At 46.0% G+C, this 14,926-nt stretch overlaps 1 protein-coding gene across 7 annotated transcripts in view; it reads left to right on the forward strand.

The window, feature by feature from the left end:
• Positions 1-14,439, forward strand: part of GATSL2 (GATS protein like 2) — a 139,151-nt gene extending 124,712 nt beyond the window's left edge. For all 7 annotated transcript variants that reach the window (XM_008634495.2, XM_017735292.1, XM_017735295.1 and 4 more), the window contains 7 exons: positions 327-520; positions 1,380-1,512; positions 2,818-2,941; positions 3,529-3,639; positions 5,014-5,096; positions 6,655-6,749; positions 10,731-14,439. In XM_008634495.2, coding sequence (XP_008632717.1) covers positions 327-520; positions 1,380-1,512; positions 2,818-2,941; positions 3,529-3,639; positions 5,014-5,096; positions 6,655-6,749; positions 10,731-10,796 — 806 coding nt within the window. In that variant the 3' untranslated portion in view covers positions 10,797-14,439. The remainder of the gene's footprint in view (positions 1-326; positions 521-1,379; positions 1,513-2,817; positions 2,942-3,528; positions 3,640-5,013; positions 5,097-6,654; positions 6,750-10,730) is intronic.
• The last annotated feature ends 487 nt before the right edge of the window (positions 14,440-14,926 follow it).

The following is a 14,926-nucleotide window of genomic DNA, read 5'->3' on the forward strand; positions in this document are numbered from 1 at the left end:
TCTCCTTTTGTAACCACGACGACCACAGGCTGTTTCCACTTGGGAAGGTCAACAGAGCTGGTCACTGGTATCCAAGTGAATTGCTGAGTCTCCTGCAGTTCTCCGTGTTGTCCTTGACAATCTGTATGAATCCTGCCATGGCAATTGATGAGTGTGTCATAGTGTGAGCCTGTGGAGCAGCATGGGAAGCCCAGGAGGTTGGCTGGATAAGGGGGCTCATCTCACTCCTTGTGCTGAGGTCTGTGCTAAGCACATACTGGCAGATAGTGGACCTGGCTCTCTCTGCCTCTAAAACAAACCTCTGTCCTCTGCTTCTATCTCTGCAGAGCTTCCTTCCTCGGAACACTTGAGCGTGGCCGATGCAACATGGCTTGCCCTCAACGTGGTGTCTGGTGGAGGTGGCTTCTCCAGCTCCCAGCCCATCGGAGTGACCAAAATTGCCAAGTCAGTCATAGCACCTCTAGCTGACCAAAACATCTCAGTGTTTATGCTCTCCACCTATCAGACGGACTTCATCCTGGTAAGAGGACGTGAGGGAACCAGGCAGAGTTATTGCCACCAGATGAAAGTTCAGTTGGGCAATTCTGGGAACAAGTTGTCTGGGGAGTGGCAGAAGTACCAGTCTGCTTTCCCCAGAGCTCTGTCCCTTGTAGTTAGGCCCTCTGACAGGAGGAGCTTTTGCTATGGGATGAAGCATTTGTTGTCATGGGTTGTCTGGTGTCTAATAAGAGTGCTGAGCCCACACTACAGTCTCCTTGCAATGGAGATATTGGTAGCACTTCCCACCATCACTCAGACATTGCAATCCTAGTATATGTGTTATACCATCCATCCCTTGCAGAGCTGTGTGGCTCTTATGCTTTAGAGATGGAGGCAGGAGCCCGCAGATGCATAGTGTGCCTGCTCTGCATCTTTGGTTTTCTGGAGGTTAGAGAAACACAGTGTCTGCTGTCAGGTTGGCTGGTGATGGCCAAGAGGCTCCATGTTTTGGGTACAGACAGGCAGTCTTTCTGTCTCACACACACGTGTGTGTGCATGCACACAAGACATAGCCTTATTTCCTGAGGAAACAAGACTGAAGAACAGGCAGTGCTGAGTTGTTGAAGGAATGATGAAAAACAGGTGAAGCATCTCCTGCTTAGAAATCTCCACGTTCTTTTTACAGTCGTAAAAGCACTTTGGTGCTTAATCCTACTGATACTCCCAGTGATATCACCAAGTGTGCTTCTTTTAAGATACACCTAGATGGTAACTATCTGCTGGCTCATGCAGGAGTCATGTGTCCACTTTGCTGTGCACTGAAAGTATGTACCCTCCACTGCAGTGTTTTGTCATTTCTGGTGCACGCCATCACCAGATAATCCTGTTGTCACCTTCAGGTGCGTGAGCGAGACCTACCCTTCGTGATGCACACGCTGGCTGCCGAGTTCACCATCCTCAGAGTAGTGAATGGGGAGACAGTGGCTGCCGATGACTTTGGGATAACAAATGGATTTGTCAAACCAAAACTAGGTAAGGACCAGCACAGGCTCAGCTTGCCAGTGATTTGGTGTCCCTGGGTGGGGTGGAAGTCCTGCCTCCTAGCTTCCTTCAACATTTGGATGAATACTGTCATAAGATGATAATCTTACAAGCCTATCCCAGTACAACCAAGGATTTGAGTAGGTTCTTAACTTTCTGAGCAGTGCTGGTAAGTTTGGCTGAATTTTGGCCTTCTAATGCTAGTTTCTCTAGAGGAGACATGCCTTTTGTAGGACAGAAGGTTAAAGTATAGTTCATTGTAGTTGCAAAAATAATGTTGTCTGTAGCCCATATTTCCACGCTTCAACATTCCAAAGGAAAATGGCTTTTCTAAAAGCTTGTTTTAAATATTGCAGTGATGCACAGAGAAGATTGTTTTTCAACTTTCATACTTCAGTGCCAGTGAGGATCAAGGCCACAATGAGTCCAGGGCTGTAAAGAACCTTAGGATGTTTGCAGGCTAGAGGAACAAGCATCAAGCCAAAGGGTACAATCAGGAAAAGGAACAACTTATATACGTATGTTTACCTACAGACACGTGTGTAATTTTTTGCCCATAACCAGCCAAAGCAGGGATCAGTTATTATGAAATACCACTCACTTTCATCATTCAAGAGCTAACAATCACCTAGTTTAAAAAAATGAGTCTTAAAGAAAAAAAGCATCAAGAAAGGGCACACTGAAACACATGTTGATAATGCACAGGTATGCAGTTTGCTGTGTTGCTCTGTTTACTAGTTCCATGTCTAAATGCTGGCTGCTTCTCAGCCACTGGCTGCAATGTGTTAGACAAACTGCAGTGTGGCAGCTGGTTTTTAATTTTTCAAGATATTATGGCAAAATAGGTCCCCAGAAATGAGGGAAAACCGGATGGACTGCTAACAACCACAGCTGGAGAAATGCCTTCCATAACCCTGCCTTTTAAATGGTGGAAGCCTGTATTTTTTTCCACTTTTCAGTTTCTCCTGGCACTTCCTTTAGCTTGCCCCTCACTCATGTGGATGCACCCAATGGCCTGAAAGCCCCTAGGAGCAGAGAGCTGGGCAGGGTATTCAAGGTAATACCACCCTATACCACAGGGAGACCAGCACAGGAGCAGATTGTCCACAGGCCCCTCATTCCCTGAGAGCCAACAGGGCTTCAGCAATGAGGCACTGCTTTATAAATACTGTGTTACAAATACAGCAGCTTTCTCTGTGGCTGCTGCCAGTGCATGGATAACACAGCTGATGAGACAGGAGTCTGCTGCAGATGTGGCTTCATAGTTGTCTGTGTGTGTGTGTGTGTCTCTTTCAGTTCAGAGGCCTGTCATTCATCCCCTTTCCAGTCCAAGTAATATGTTCTGCGTCACCAGCCTGGATCCAGATACCCTTCCCACTGTTGCTACACTCCTAATGGATGTCATGTTTTACTCCAATGGGTAGGTCCTGCAGGGAGATGGGCTTCCAGGAGAGGTGTGCCCAGAGTCTGGAGGCACAGATTCCCACTGCTTCTCTGGGGTGCCCTGGGATCTGCTGTGGCCTTGTGCTGCTCCAGTACTCTGCACTGAGGGAGGGAGGTTTCACAGGCTCAAGAGGGTTGTCCCAACAGGTGGAAGCCAACAGGTGATTGAGGGTGCCCAAAGACATCTGCTGGCTTTGGAAAACTGAGCATTTTCAGAGTGAAGGTGAGAGTAGCCGTGTGGTCAGTGTGCTGCATATCCACACGGGGCCGGAGCATGTACTGCTGGCTGGATTGCTGCCCCTTGGTGCCTGTGGCTCCTGGCCCACAGCCTCTTGTGAGGGGACCTTGAGGCAGAGATGGAGAGTTTTGTCAATTGTGGGGACTGGATGGTCTTCCACCTGCAAAATAAAAAAAAATAAAATCAGTATAGTATGGCAGGACTCAGTGTCACTTCCTTAAGTCAGTGTATGAACGTTTCTGGTTTCACTGGCTATATCTGCTTTAAGAACCTTTATTTTGTGCTCTTCTAGCCACTGTTAATGTCATTTTCTTCTGTTTCCTCAGAGTAAAAGACTCAGTGGTGGGCAACGAAGACTCGGGACATATTCGATTTTTCTCCTTTTCTCTCATTGAGGGTTACATCTCCCTGGTCATGGATGTCCAGACACAGCAGAGGTGAGCTTTGGTCTTAGAGTAACCCGGACCTTGAAAAAAAGGGATGTTCACAAAGGAGCAGGAAGCAGCTTAGACTCCTCCATGTTAGTTATTTGTACTGTCTTTGTATGTGTGTCATGGCCCTGTACACCCTGATACTTTCCTGAGTAAAACCTGGCATGTTAGTTCTTTAGACAAATTTTGGACTTGTCTGTCCAACCCCTCAGTGAAATCACAGATCAACGTGATGTAGAGTTATCTCACTTTCAAAAGAGGAACACTGGAGCAAAGTGATTTTGGCATTTTTATTCTGTTGTTCATTAGCTGTGCATTTAAGAGCAAAACCCAAAAGGAAAACCTGGTGTAGATGTTTGAAGTTTTCCTGCTAAAGGCCAAAATCAGGATGGGGATGTCAGTGATACAGTCCTCTTGCACTGCTTTTACACATGGATGGGCTTGGTTCGGAGTCTTGTTATGATGATAATGTCCTGAGTCATCCCTGTGCAGTGGGAACCCATGACTTGTTCATCTAGCAAAGGAGGGAGTCAACTGGTGAGAAAACTTCAGCCTCTGTGTGTGTGTGTGTCTCTGCTCCTGCAGCTCTGCAGCACAGGAGGCTCTGAGGTCTGGAGGCTAGAGAGGGTGCTGTACTGCTGAGATTTGCTTTTGACATACAGTGCAGTTTGGGTTTGGTTCTTGGGGGCAAGTTCCCTGCCACAGCGACTTGTTTTTCAAATTAATAAATTGCCGTCTTGAATGTTTCTCTGACCTTATTGGAGTAAACCTTTGTCTGTCTTCAAGAGGAGCCAGAGGGCTGGAGCTTCAGCCTGGGGTGTGGGAAACCTGGGGGGCCAATTCATCTCTCTCACAGGCTGCCTGCTTGACGTTGGGCAAGTCTCTTAGCCTCCAGTCTCCTTTCCCCTGCTAAGAAATAAAGATCTCTGCAGTGGTCCCAGGGACCTCCCCAGATGGTAGGGAAAAAAGCACTGATGGTGCTCAGACACAAAACCAGTGGTTACCGTTCACATCCCTGAGAGCAGGTATGGAAACATATTCCATCCCTAGGTGTTTCCAAATGCAGCTCAAATCAAACCGTCAGTCTCAACTTTTGTAAAGCTGGGGCACAGTCTGTTGCTTAAAAATTTTTTCCCATGCCTCTCTGGGTACCTGTGCCCACCTCCAGCAGCAGATGCTGATTTGCTGTAGGACACTTGAAAGGTCAGGCAGGTGCATCTGCCCCACCTGCCTTGAGTTTTCCCAGTTTGCCCAAGCTACCACCCCATTATAGTTGGCTTCAAACATCTCAAGGATGCAGGAAAAGCAGATCCCTCACAGGCAGAATCTGACACACTGCTGTGTTTTAATTGCTATGTTTGGTGTTCCTTTTTTTTACAGATTTCCTAATAATTTGTTGTTTACAAGTGCATCTGGTGAACTTTGGAAGATGGTGCGGATTGGTGGGCAGCCTCTTGGCTTTGGTAAGTAACATTTGGGGGATCAGTTGGTGCGCAGGCACTCAGTCACCTCAGGGCCTTCAAGGGGTATGGAAAAATCCATCTGGGGATGATGCTTTTTAAGAGCCAGCAGTTTAACATGACTTTGTGAGCTGAGATTTTCAAACAGAAGTCTGACTCTATTAAGTTTGACTTCTGAATATACTCCTGAAAGTGCTACATGCTCAACAGTTGCAGCTACATTGCATTTGTCCACTGGACTTCAGAGGTGGCTACAGCTGGGGCTCTGGTTAAAGAGAAAAACTGGACAAAAAGGTGGCATGGAAATGCATTGTAGATTACTGAAATCAGTGGTCAGAAAGCACTGTCATACTCCAGTGCAGTGCTTGGGTAATTCTGTGATTCTAGTAGACTTTTTATAGATATATAGGGTTGGGACTAGAGCATCTTTAAGGTCCACTCCAACCCCTTAATATTCTGTGATGATTCTGTGGTGAAACTGGTGTGAAATCCTGTTTCAGGGGCTGTGGTGGGCTGCAACCTAGGAACCATGTGTCCATGCTCTTTCAGAGATGCAGAGCCAAGTGTTCAATAACAGAAAAATGGATGTTAAAGATATATGGGGCTGGGTTTGGTGCTTTCTTCTTGAACATCATTCATTGCCTTTCTTTATACCTCTGTAAATCGTTCCAGTTATAATGGTTTTGTGCTATTGGAGAATGTGCGTTTGTGCTGGTTTGGACAAATTTGGAGGAAAATATCCTCTGACAGAAGGCAGGTTACAACCAGCCCTCCCCCACCAGGTTCAGGAAAAAATAAATTTTCCTTGGAGGAAAGTGAAAGAGATAAAAAACTATTTATTTAACAGACATACAGGAAAAGAATAATAATGCTAAATAATGAAACCTCTCGCTGTGGAGAGAAACCTGGGAAGATTTCAGAGTCCTTCTGTCGGTCTGCTCTCTCTCCTCCTCCTCAGAGCTGGGTCGTGGGCCCACCTCCGGGGCCGTGGTGGAAAATGCTCCCAATGTGTTCTGATGTTGAAACAGTCCAGAAGAGAAGAAGGGAAAAACCAAAGTCCCAGGAAAACAAAGTTCAACTCTCCATCTCCCTCCAGAGAAAAGGAGCCGAAAGCTGGCTGAAAAGCAAGCAGGGCGCTTCCTCCGCTCTTCTCGCTGCCACAGCAGAAGAACACACAGGACTGTGTGGCTGCGTCCTTGAGCAACTGCTTTGAAAAGTTCACTCGGTTTTTTTCCTCTCCCCCCTCTCAGGCTCAGTTTAAAGGCACAGAAAGGCACAAAATTAATTTCTGGGCATAGAGCAGCGGTAGGGGATACACATCATAAAGTCACCCCAAGACAGCGTTTCTCTGTAGCAAAAGGAAGGTAATAAAACTAAATGTGCAATGTACCACTGTGACCCAAAAGCTTGATTCTGTGAAAAAGAATACATTTTTTTACAGAGATTCCTTCTGATTGGGGTTTGTGAAAACAAACTTCTCCTTATGTAGGCATGGAACTGGTGAGCCCTGAGACTTTTGCAAGCCCCTCCAGACAATGTTTGATTTTTTATCTCCCCACAGATGAATGTGGAATTGTTGCTCAGATTTCTGAGCCTTTGGCCGCAGCCGACATCCCAGCCTACTACATCAGTACTTTTAAGTTTGATCACGCATTGGTGAGTATGAATACAGCTTCTTTGGAGCAGGGGAGATCTTTTCCCTGTGAGGAAACTCATGATGAGAATGTCACTTCTTATCTGGACAACTTGTTGGAGTGCTTTTGCTCCAGTGTAGCCCAGCAAACTCCTGTCTCCAGCCTCCTGGGTCAGAGGCTCCTGAACCAAGCCCAGCCCTACCCAAAGCAAAGCTTTGTCAGTGAATGTTGTTCTCAAAAAAGGCTGGTCTCAGTCCTTAAAGACCTGCAGTATGGAGACTTCACAACCTCTCTGAGCAGCCTCTTCCACTGCATCTGTATCTTTTATTAGAAATGGTCACAAACCCCTTCCATTTGCTTCCAAAAACAGTTGCAGGCTCCAGACTCTCAGGACAGTGCTGTGACAACCCAACCTTAAGGGGAAAGTGCTTCTTTAGATGCTTCCTTCCCCTTAAGGGTGGGTCATCATAGGTGCCTTTGTGTGTAGGGAGCTTTTTGGACAGTCTACCAGTAGCAGACCCCTGCCTTCATCTCTTGGTGCCTGCATTGTCCTAACCTTTGCTTTCTGAGACCCATCTATTAGCTCTGCTGTCCCTGCATCTTCCTGGTTTTTGATAAACAAGCAATAATTGCCAGCATAGCAAGGGAAGGCAATTTTGAAGCAGATAAGGTTGTTCCCATGTTTTTTCTCATGAGTGCCCATTAAGCAGTTGCAACACAGTCATCATCATGAGGGTCTTGCTATCCTTGGAGAGTTCTCTTCGTTTTTTATACTGACGGATAGTTTACTTTCCAGGCCTACCTCTGCTCTTCCTTTGCAAAGAGGACACCCTCAAAAATGAGGAATTCCCCTAGAAAGGGAAAATTGCTATGCCTGTAGCCACAAACAGGATGGCATTTCTCTTGGAACCCATTTCCCTGGTCCTGAAGGAGAGAGTCAGCTGCTTCATGCTATTAATTTTTTTTCTTAAATGTGCCCTTTATTGCATTATACTTCTCTTTCCATCACTTGCAAATTCACTGTTCAGGTCCTACCTTTGACCTGTAAAAGCTCAAGTGAGATCAAAGCAGGTTTGGAGGTTTTTTTAATTACTTTGGTTTTTCACAGTTGGTGTGAACCATTCACAGCTGATAGTTCATGTGTGTAAAGAGTAAAAGTAAATATTATTTCAGATAGCAAAGGTGAAAGTGTTATATATGTTTGTCTTATTTTTTTGAATATTAACTGTGCTGAAAAGATAAGCTAATAAAACACCATTTAAAAATCAATACTGTTATCTTTGCCTCACATTTCTGCCCATTGTGTGGCCCCAGGTACCCACTTTTTGTGCAGAGCACAAGGTGCAGAGAGTGCTTCTACATGTCAAGCCATATCTGGAGATCTCAACCCTGTCAGTTAAAATAGATATTTAGCTGAAAACTTATGCCATACAATTGAGATGACTCTGCAGGCAGCTCCACTTTCTAAGAGTGCCTCATCCTGCTGCCTCCAGGCCCCGCAGATCCTGCCTCCAAGCAGCTGGCAGGGTACTATGGGGGCCATGCAGGTCTGCAGGTCTTCCTTACTTAAAGCACTATTTTAGTGTTTTTCTTTGTTACTTGCTATCTTCTTTATGTATGCTTTTAAAAGCCTTTTCACCTGGACAGTGCTGTTCTAGTTGTCAAAACCTTCTATCCTTTGGAAGGTACATATCAAGCCCTGTTTTGCCTGACTTTGCTCCAGGTGTGCTGGCTGGGCTGGATGCTTGTTGGCCCTAGGGTGGTTTTGTTGGCCAAGACCCTGACCTAGGTTTGGTCATGTTTTCCCTAACCTTGCTACCCAGATACCTTGGCTTATAGTGACATTTCTCAAGGTCTAAGTGTATCTTGAACCCTTTCTCTAAATTCTCCCTTTAATTAAGGAAGCTCAGTACCTGTTGTCAACAATTTAGAGCACTGTATAAAAGCTTGTTGTTCCCTTTGATCTGCCCTTTTTTCTCCTGTCCATCTTAAGGTGGTTTTCGTTGCTTAATTTTTATTTGACCTGGGTGTTAATATTCCAGTCTTCCTACCATGCTGTAGCTGTAGACATTTGCCCTGGTAATCAGGATGTGCTTGAGACTAAATCCCTTTGGGAGACAATGCTGAGATTGGAACCTCCAGGTCTCTGGCATGTCCCCTGGGTAAGGTCAGGCTGGAGAGAGCCACAGTTACCAGCTCCCTCTAGAGAGAGCCTTTTCTGCTCTTGCTGCCTCATTTTCACAGGTGTCTTGCTCTCCTTCACCAGCGTTTTGCTTCTGAAGAGGCTGGAGCTGGTGTCTGGGATGTAATTTGGAGCTTTGCTTCTTCCTTCATGGTTGTTGCTTTGATCTGCACACTACCTGAGAGGTGAACACAGTGCACCAGCTGCCTTGGGACAGGGGTCATTTCCAAGGGGCAGGGAGGGGGAGGACTCCTCCACTGGTGGCAAACTAGGATGGGTCCTACAATGCAAAATTGTTTGCACACCTGTCCTGGAGAAAACCCTGCCGAAACATTTGTGGGGTGATTGATACCATTTCTGTGCTGTTAAGGGGTTCAGGCATTTTGCATGGAATGAAGGACCACTGTGTTTCATGCAGGAGATGCATCTGTGCAGGTCAAAGACAGCTGGCCAGAGCTGGCTGGTGCTGATGAAGCATATGGAGAGACCCACAGCACTGAGCATTGCTGGGGCTGACTAGAGGAGCGTGGTTTAAAAAATTGGCTCCTATGCTTTTTCTCATTATGTTATGTAGAGGAAAAAAGTCAAACAGCTTCTTCCGCTGCAGCGTTCGGTGTACTGGGAAAAATGAGGAAGGGGAGGCAGTGGAGAGTCCTGTCTCAAAGTCTTGCTCCCTATGGTAGATGTGTCCTCGGGTTTTCCTTCTAAACCAGAAGAGTTCGCTGTATGCTTGTTCTAAGATTATTTTCTTCCTTTCCAAAGGGCTTTTGTTCACACATCATCAGAGTTGACTGCTGTTATTCCATCTTTCTATTGGAAAATTGAATGTTTTTCTTGTTATTTCTCATGGGGTTTTTCCTCAGTTTTGTTAAAAGCCTTGCAGAAAGACACAGTCTGGTTGTATTTCCACTGTCTGAGCTCTTGAAAGTGTCCAGTGAATTCAGGTATTGTACTCCTGGCCTTAAATACCTTGTAGAGGAAACAGTTCCTTCTTCAGTTTACTTGACATAAATTATTTTGGCTTCTTGCAGCAACTTACAGATAATTTCTTTTTCCCTCAGTCCTCTTTCCATTTTTCAAGAGCTGCCTGTTCCCTGAACAGTGTCTTGGAGTTTAGGTAGTAGTCAGAAACACTTCTTCTGTCAGATGTAACTTTACTTGTGATGTTCTTTTCTACTCATGACAGTTGCTCTGAGGTCTTTTGCATCTTCTATTACAAGAGGTTTTTCTTGCAGTAAGTGTGAAAAGACACCCATGAATAATATGGACTTCTATGGTTAAGTCTCCTCACAAGACTGGATAAAAAAGCACAGATGCACCACAAGCAGACCGGTAGCTCTCTTCCTCTTTTGATGGGCATGTTCTCCTGTCACCTACCATGGTCTTCCCATCCACACTTTCAGGTCCCAAACCTGTAGGGTGCCCCTGAGAGCCTCATGGAGCCCTTAGGCAGCCACATAAATCCATCAGCATGGGTACTACGCATGAGTGACCTCCTGGCATACAAGTGCTTCACCAACAAAAGGAAGGGAAAGGAGGGGAGAGGAAGAGGAGAGAGAAATCCCAAAATAGTTGCCTCCCACCAGCACCCACCATACGACAGCAAACCATCTGGATCTCACAGTATTTGCTCCGGGGCTACCATGGGTGAACAGGGGTGTCCTTGTACATAGAGCCCTTTCTCAGTGGAGTTCAGGTGTCAGTAAAAAACAGCAGAGTATCTGCCTCCTTGGGACTGGTCTGGCTTTGTCTCTCTTTTGCCTCTCTTTTCCTTGTCGTCCCTTTTGCTGGAACATGACCTTTCTTTTTGTTTTCTTGCAGGTACCTGAAGAAAATATAAATGGTGTGGTCAATGCACTCCAAGTCAGTCAAGCTGAAAAGCATTAGAAATCTTCTGAGTTGGTTCCAGATGCTTTTTATTATTATAATAATTATTATTATAATTTTTTTTTCTCACAGTATTTCTTGAAAAATCTGATTACAGAGAGTAACATGAAAAGAGACTGGAAAGTTGAGCAGGAACAGCTCTAATAAGGCTTTGTTTTAATTATTATTGTTATTGTTATTTTATTAAATTTATGAATGAAGGGCAGGAGGAAAGGGAATTCATATGGTTTCCTGATATTCAGCTCCAAGGTGAAGTGTACCCTGGCTGTGCTCTCAGTGTGGAAGGAGCTGCCCAGTGACACCCACTGGCAGCACGGATGGCTGTGGGCATGCTGCCAAGAGCAGTGGGATGGGCCAAGAGCAAATGGACAGGCCACTGGCTCAGAGAGCTCTGAAAAGCAGAAACAAAATGAAATATGGAATTAAACAGAAAAGAAGTCACACAGTGCTGGCTTGTCTCCTCACATCAGACTTTCTGAGGAGTGTCCTTCGTTGCCTGTGTTGAGATAGAATGCAAAGGGTTCTGTTTCCCCTGACAGAAGAGTTTGGCATTGGAAAAAGGGAAAATATCCAGTTGTTTGACATTTCCCCTTTTTCTTTCTCCCTGCAGTGAAAGCCTGGCTGCTCTGAGAAAGCCTGGGCAGGGGGAGCTCAGCTCTGGCCAGCTCCTGGCGGGTGGTGTCACCCAGACTTGTATCGGCATTGAAACTTAGCCAGTTTTGGTCAATATTTTCCAGTCACTCTCTCACTGCTCCCAGTATTCTCCTGCCATGTCCCCTGCTCCAGGACATGGAGTCCCCTTACCCCACATCAGAGCCTTCCTCCAGCCCTTGTGCTCCAGGGCCAGCAAGAGGCCTCTTTTCTCCTGTCCCCTCAGGCTTTTTCCCATCCACTGTGCACATATGGGGAGATAAGTATATTGCTCAGGCTCCCTGGGTAGGGTAGCTGCTCTTGCACATCCCAGGTCACCTTAGCCAAGAGCCACAGCAGGTTGTCCCTGCCAGGGCCAAGAGGATGCCTGAGTCTTGTGGGCACCCTCCTGCGGTTTTTCATCAGCTTCTCCATCACACAGGTGGAAATTGTTGCTGACTGGGGAAAGTAGAACAGTGCTGAGAATGCATAAAACCTGCTAGCGTCTGGTCCTGTCACAGGAAGATGATGGGGATTTTCCCATGGGGCAGCAGTAGTGTGTTTGCTTCTGGCTTGCACCACAGCTGAGGGCCAGCAGGAGCCAGGCATCAAGGCCCATAGTGGCACCTGTATCCGGGTTGTGCCCTTGGCTGCTGCCAGCACCATGGAGGACAGCAGGGACCAGGGTTGCCCAAGCCAGGGGTGCTAGCAGTCTGCTCCACATGCAGCAAGGGCTGGTGAAAGGAGAAGCCGTCTGCAGAGGACGGTGCTTTTGTGATTAGCAGCCCCAGTATATCTCGTGTTTCTTGACTTCTTCCACTTCAGTCTTGACATAAAGAAATTGCAGATCTTGCCATTTTCCTGAGGGCTTTCCAGCATGCTTCAGGGACAGCCTCTAGCAGGATTTTCCTGAGGCTGTGCCATATACAGCTGTGAGCCAGGGTTTTGCATTAATCTGGAGGCAATAAGCAAGCACCTGGGATCATGCCATGGGCGTGGTTTGTACCGGTGTGTAGGACATGCAAACAGACAGACACAGTTTGCTGATTAGTTCTGCATTCACAGTACTGGAGGGCGAAGCAGTTAGGGTTTCTGATGCTGCTGGATTCAAACATGGAGTTTCAGATCTGATTTTTCACCAGCAGGATGTTGTGTGGCATCTAGACAAGGAGTCAGAGCATCCATGGGAAAAAGCATGGATGACTTTCCTTGGTTGGCCCTCCTGGAGCATCCCTGCTGAGGAACACTGAGGCACATGTTCAGTGCTCTACCAAACAGGATGTTTTGCTGTTCCTTTACATGGGTTTTCAGAATTGTCCCCTGATATGTTTATATTCACTCCAGATTTCTGGACTAAAGGTGTATTCTAGATGTGGCACTGTGCATCTCTGGATGTTTGGAAAGACGCTTTGGTTTCCTGCCGCAAGGACACAGGCACGGGCTGAGGCTGCGTGGTGCAGTGTTGAAAACACTCAGAGATGTTTGCTGTGACTCTGCCCACTGTTGTGGGCACTGAGCTGGGCTGGGGTGGGCAGCAAGGCCAGCAGTAGCTTTTCACCCCATATATTGTCAGAGGGTTACTCCTTGGGATGGCAGATTGGTGGCATGGCAGGGGGTGACAGAGCGTTGAGTTGCTGTACAGGTACTGAGTTGCCAGCCACGGTTTCTGGTCAGCTGAGTTGAGCCTGAGTTTTTGCTGTGTGCATGGATGGTGCCACCATGACAGAGTCACCATGAGAGGGTCTTCTTTTTGCTCTAGGGTTTTGTGAACCTTTGGGAAATGCCAGTTTCAGCATCAGAGAGTACCGTTGTGTTGCTCTGCACATGCCAGTGCTGCTTCCAAAGGACTGCGACATGGATAGGAAGGAATTAACTTGAAACAAGCAACAACTTTACTGAGCCTTAAATGAAAGCAAGAAAAATCTGTTTTAATTTGCTAGCATTGTACTCAGGTTGATTTTTTTAATTTAAATTTTTTTCCCAAGGGAGTCAGCCTTTTATTTGTGAAATCTGTAGAAGGCTTTGTGGTATTTCAAACCTTCCAAAAGAAGGTTGATGTCCTGACACAGGAAAGCTGGCCTGAAAAATTCACAGGATGCAAAATGCCCTTGAGGGACGCTGACGCTGCCACCATCCTTGGCTTCACCTTTTTATTTCCTTTTATGGTTTTGTCCTGACATCCATGGAGATTGTTTCAGACAACTTGATGCTTTCCCTTTCATGTTCCCTTCTTATTTTTTGCTGGTGGGAACTGGGATACTCCAAGTGTGGCCAGAATTGGTAGACCCTTGTCCCCGCACCATGCCTGAAGTCAGGATCAATGCAAGCTTACACAGCACTGCTGCTTGTGAGACCTACACTGCAGGAAGGAGTCTGTAGGGGCTGTGTTAAAAATTTTTGTAGTAATAATAATACCACCACAGTATTAACACCACAGTGCTTAGTGAACCCAAAGTAGGGGGCTCTTAAAGCTGCTCCACAGCTCCCACTCTCTCGGCACCCAGCCTTTGGGGTGGGAAAAAAATTGGAGTCTTTTGCTTTTTTTAAAATGCCTTATGATAATATGTCTGAGTATCCCTGACATTATGCTGTTCAGTACTGTGTGGATAAAGGAGGAACATGCCTCCTTGGGACGCTCTTGGGCTGGGTGCCTGGATTACCTGTCAGCTGCCAGTGCTGCCCTCAGCATCCCTGCTCACCTCTCTGGGCAGTTCCACCTGGCCATGGCTGCTGCTAATGAAGGATTGCCTCAATGCTGCAGGCTGCTTTCTGTGCCCTCTCTCCTCTCGTTGCACAAAAATTCACCAAACAGCAAAATGTGAAAGTGTTTCCAGTCCTGCAGAAAGGGGTGGGCAGGGTAAGAGAGCATGGCCCTCATGCACCCTCCGTCTTTCTCCAGGGCATTTGTTTTCTTAGAAGCCTCAACCTTTCCAAGTTGTGTGTGTTATTAAATAGGGTTTTGTCTTTTTCCCTCAACCCAATTAGAATTTGATTATAAATTCCTTTCTACTGAGCAAGTGTGTGCATATGTTCATCTTAATGTATAGTGTTTCCACTGAAATCCTTAGTGTGTCTCTGTTGCACACCTGTAAATACCCGTGTTTGTATCTTGTACATGGTATGGGCACTCAAGCAATATAGGTTCACATACATATTTGTGAGTATATGTGTGTATACTCTGGGCACACATTCTGTGTGTGTGTCTATGTAGTGAGTACTGTATACACACATTCATTCACCATGTATTTTTAATTCAAGTAATGGGCAATATGAATATTAGTTCTACTCCTGCTTTTTCTTCCGTGTATCTTGTACATGGTATGGGCACTCAAGCAATATAGGTTCACATACATATTTGTGAGTATATGTGTGTATACTCTGGGCACACATTCTGTGTGTGTGTCTATGTAGTGAGTACTGTATACACACATTCATTCACCATGTATTTTTAATTCAAGTAATGGGCAATATGAATATTAGTTCTACTCCTGCTTTTTCTC

The sequence above is a fragment of the Corvus brachyrhynchos genome, unplaced genomic scaffold (genome assembly GCF_000691975.1).
Source record: "Corvus brachyrhynchos isolate BGI_N302 unplaced genomic scaffold, ASM69197v1 scaffold15, whole genome shotgun sequence".
Classification (NCBI taxonomy): Eukaryota; Metazoa; Chordata; class Aves; order Passeriformes; family Corvidae; genus Corvus; species Corvus brachyrhynchos.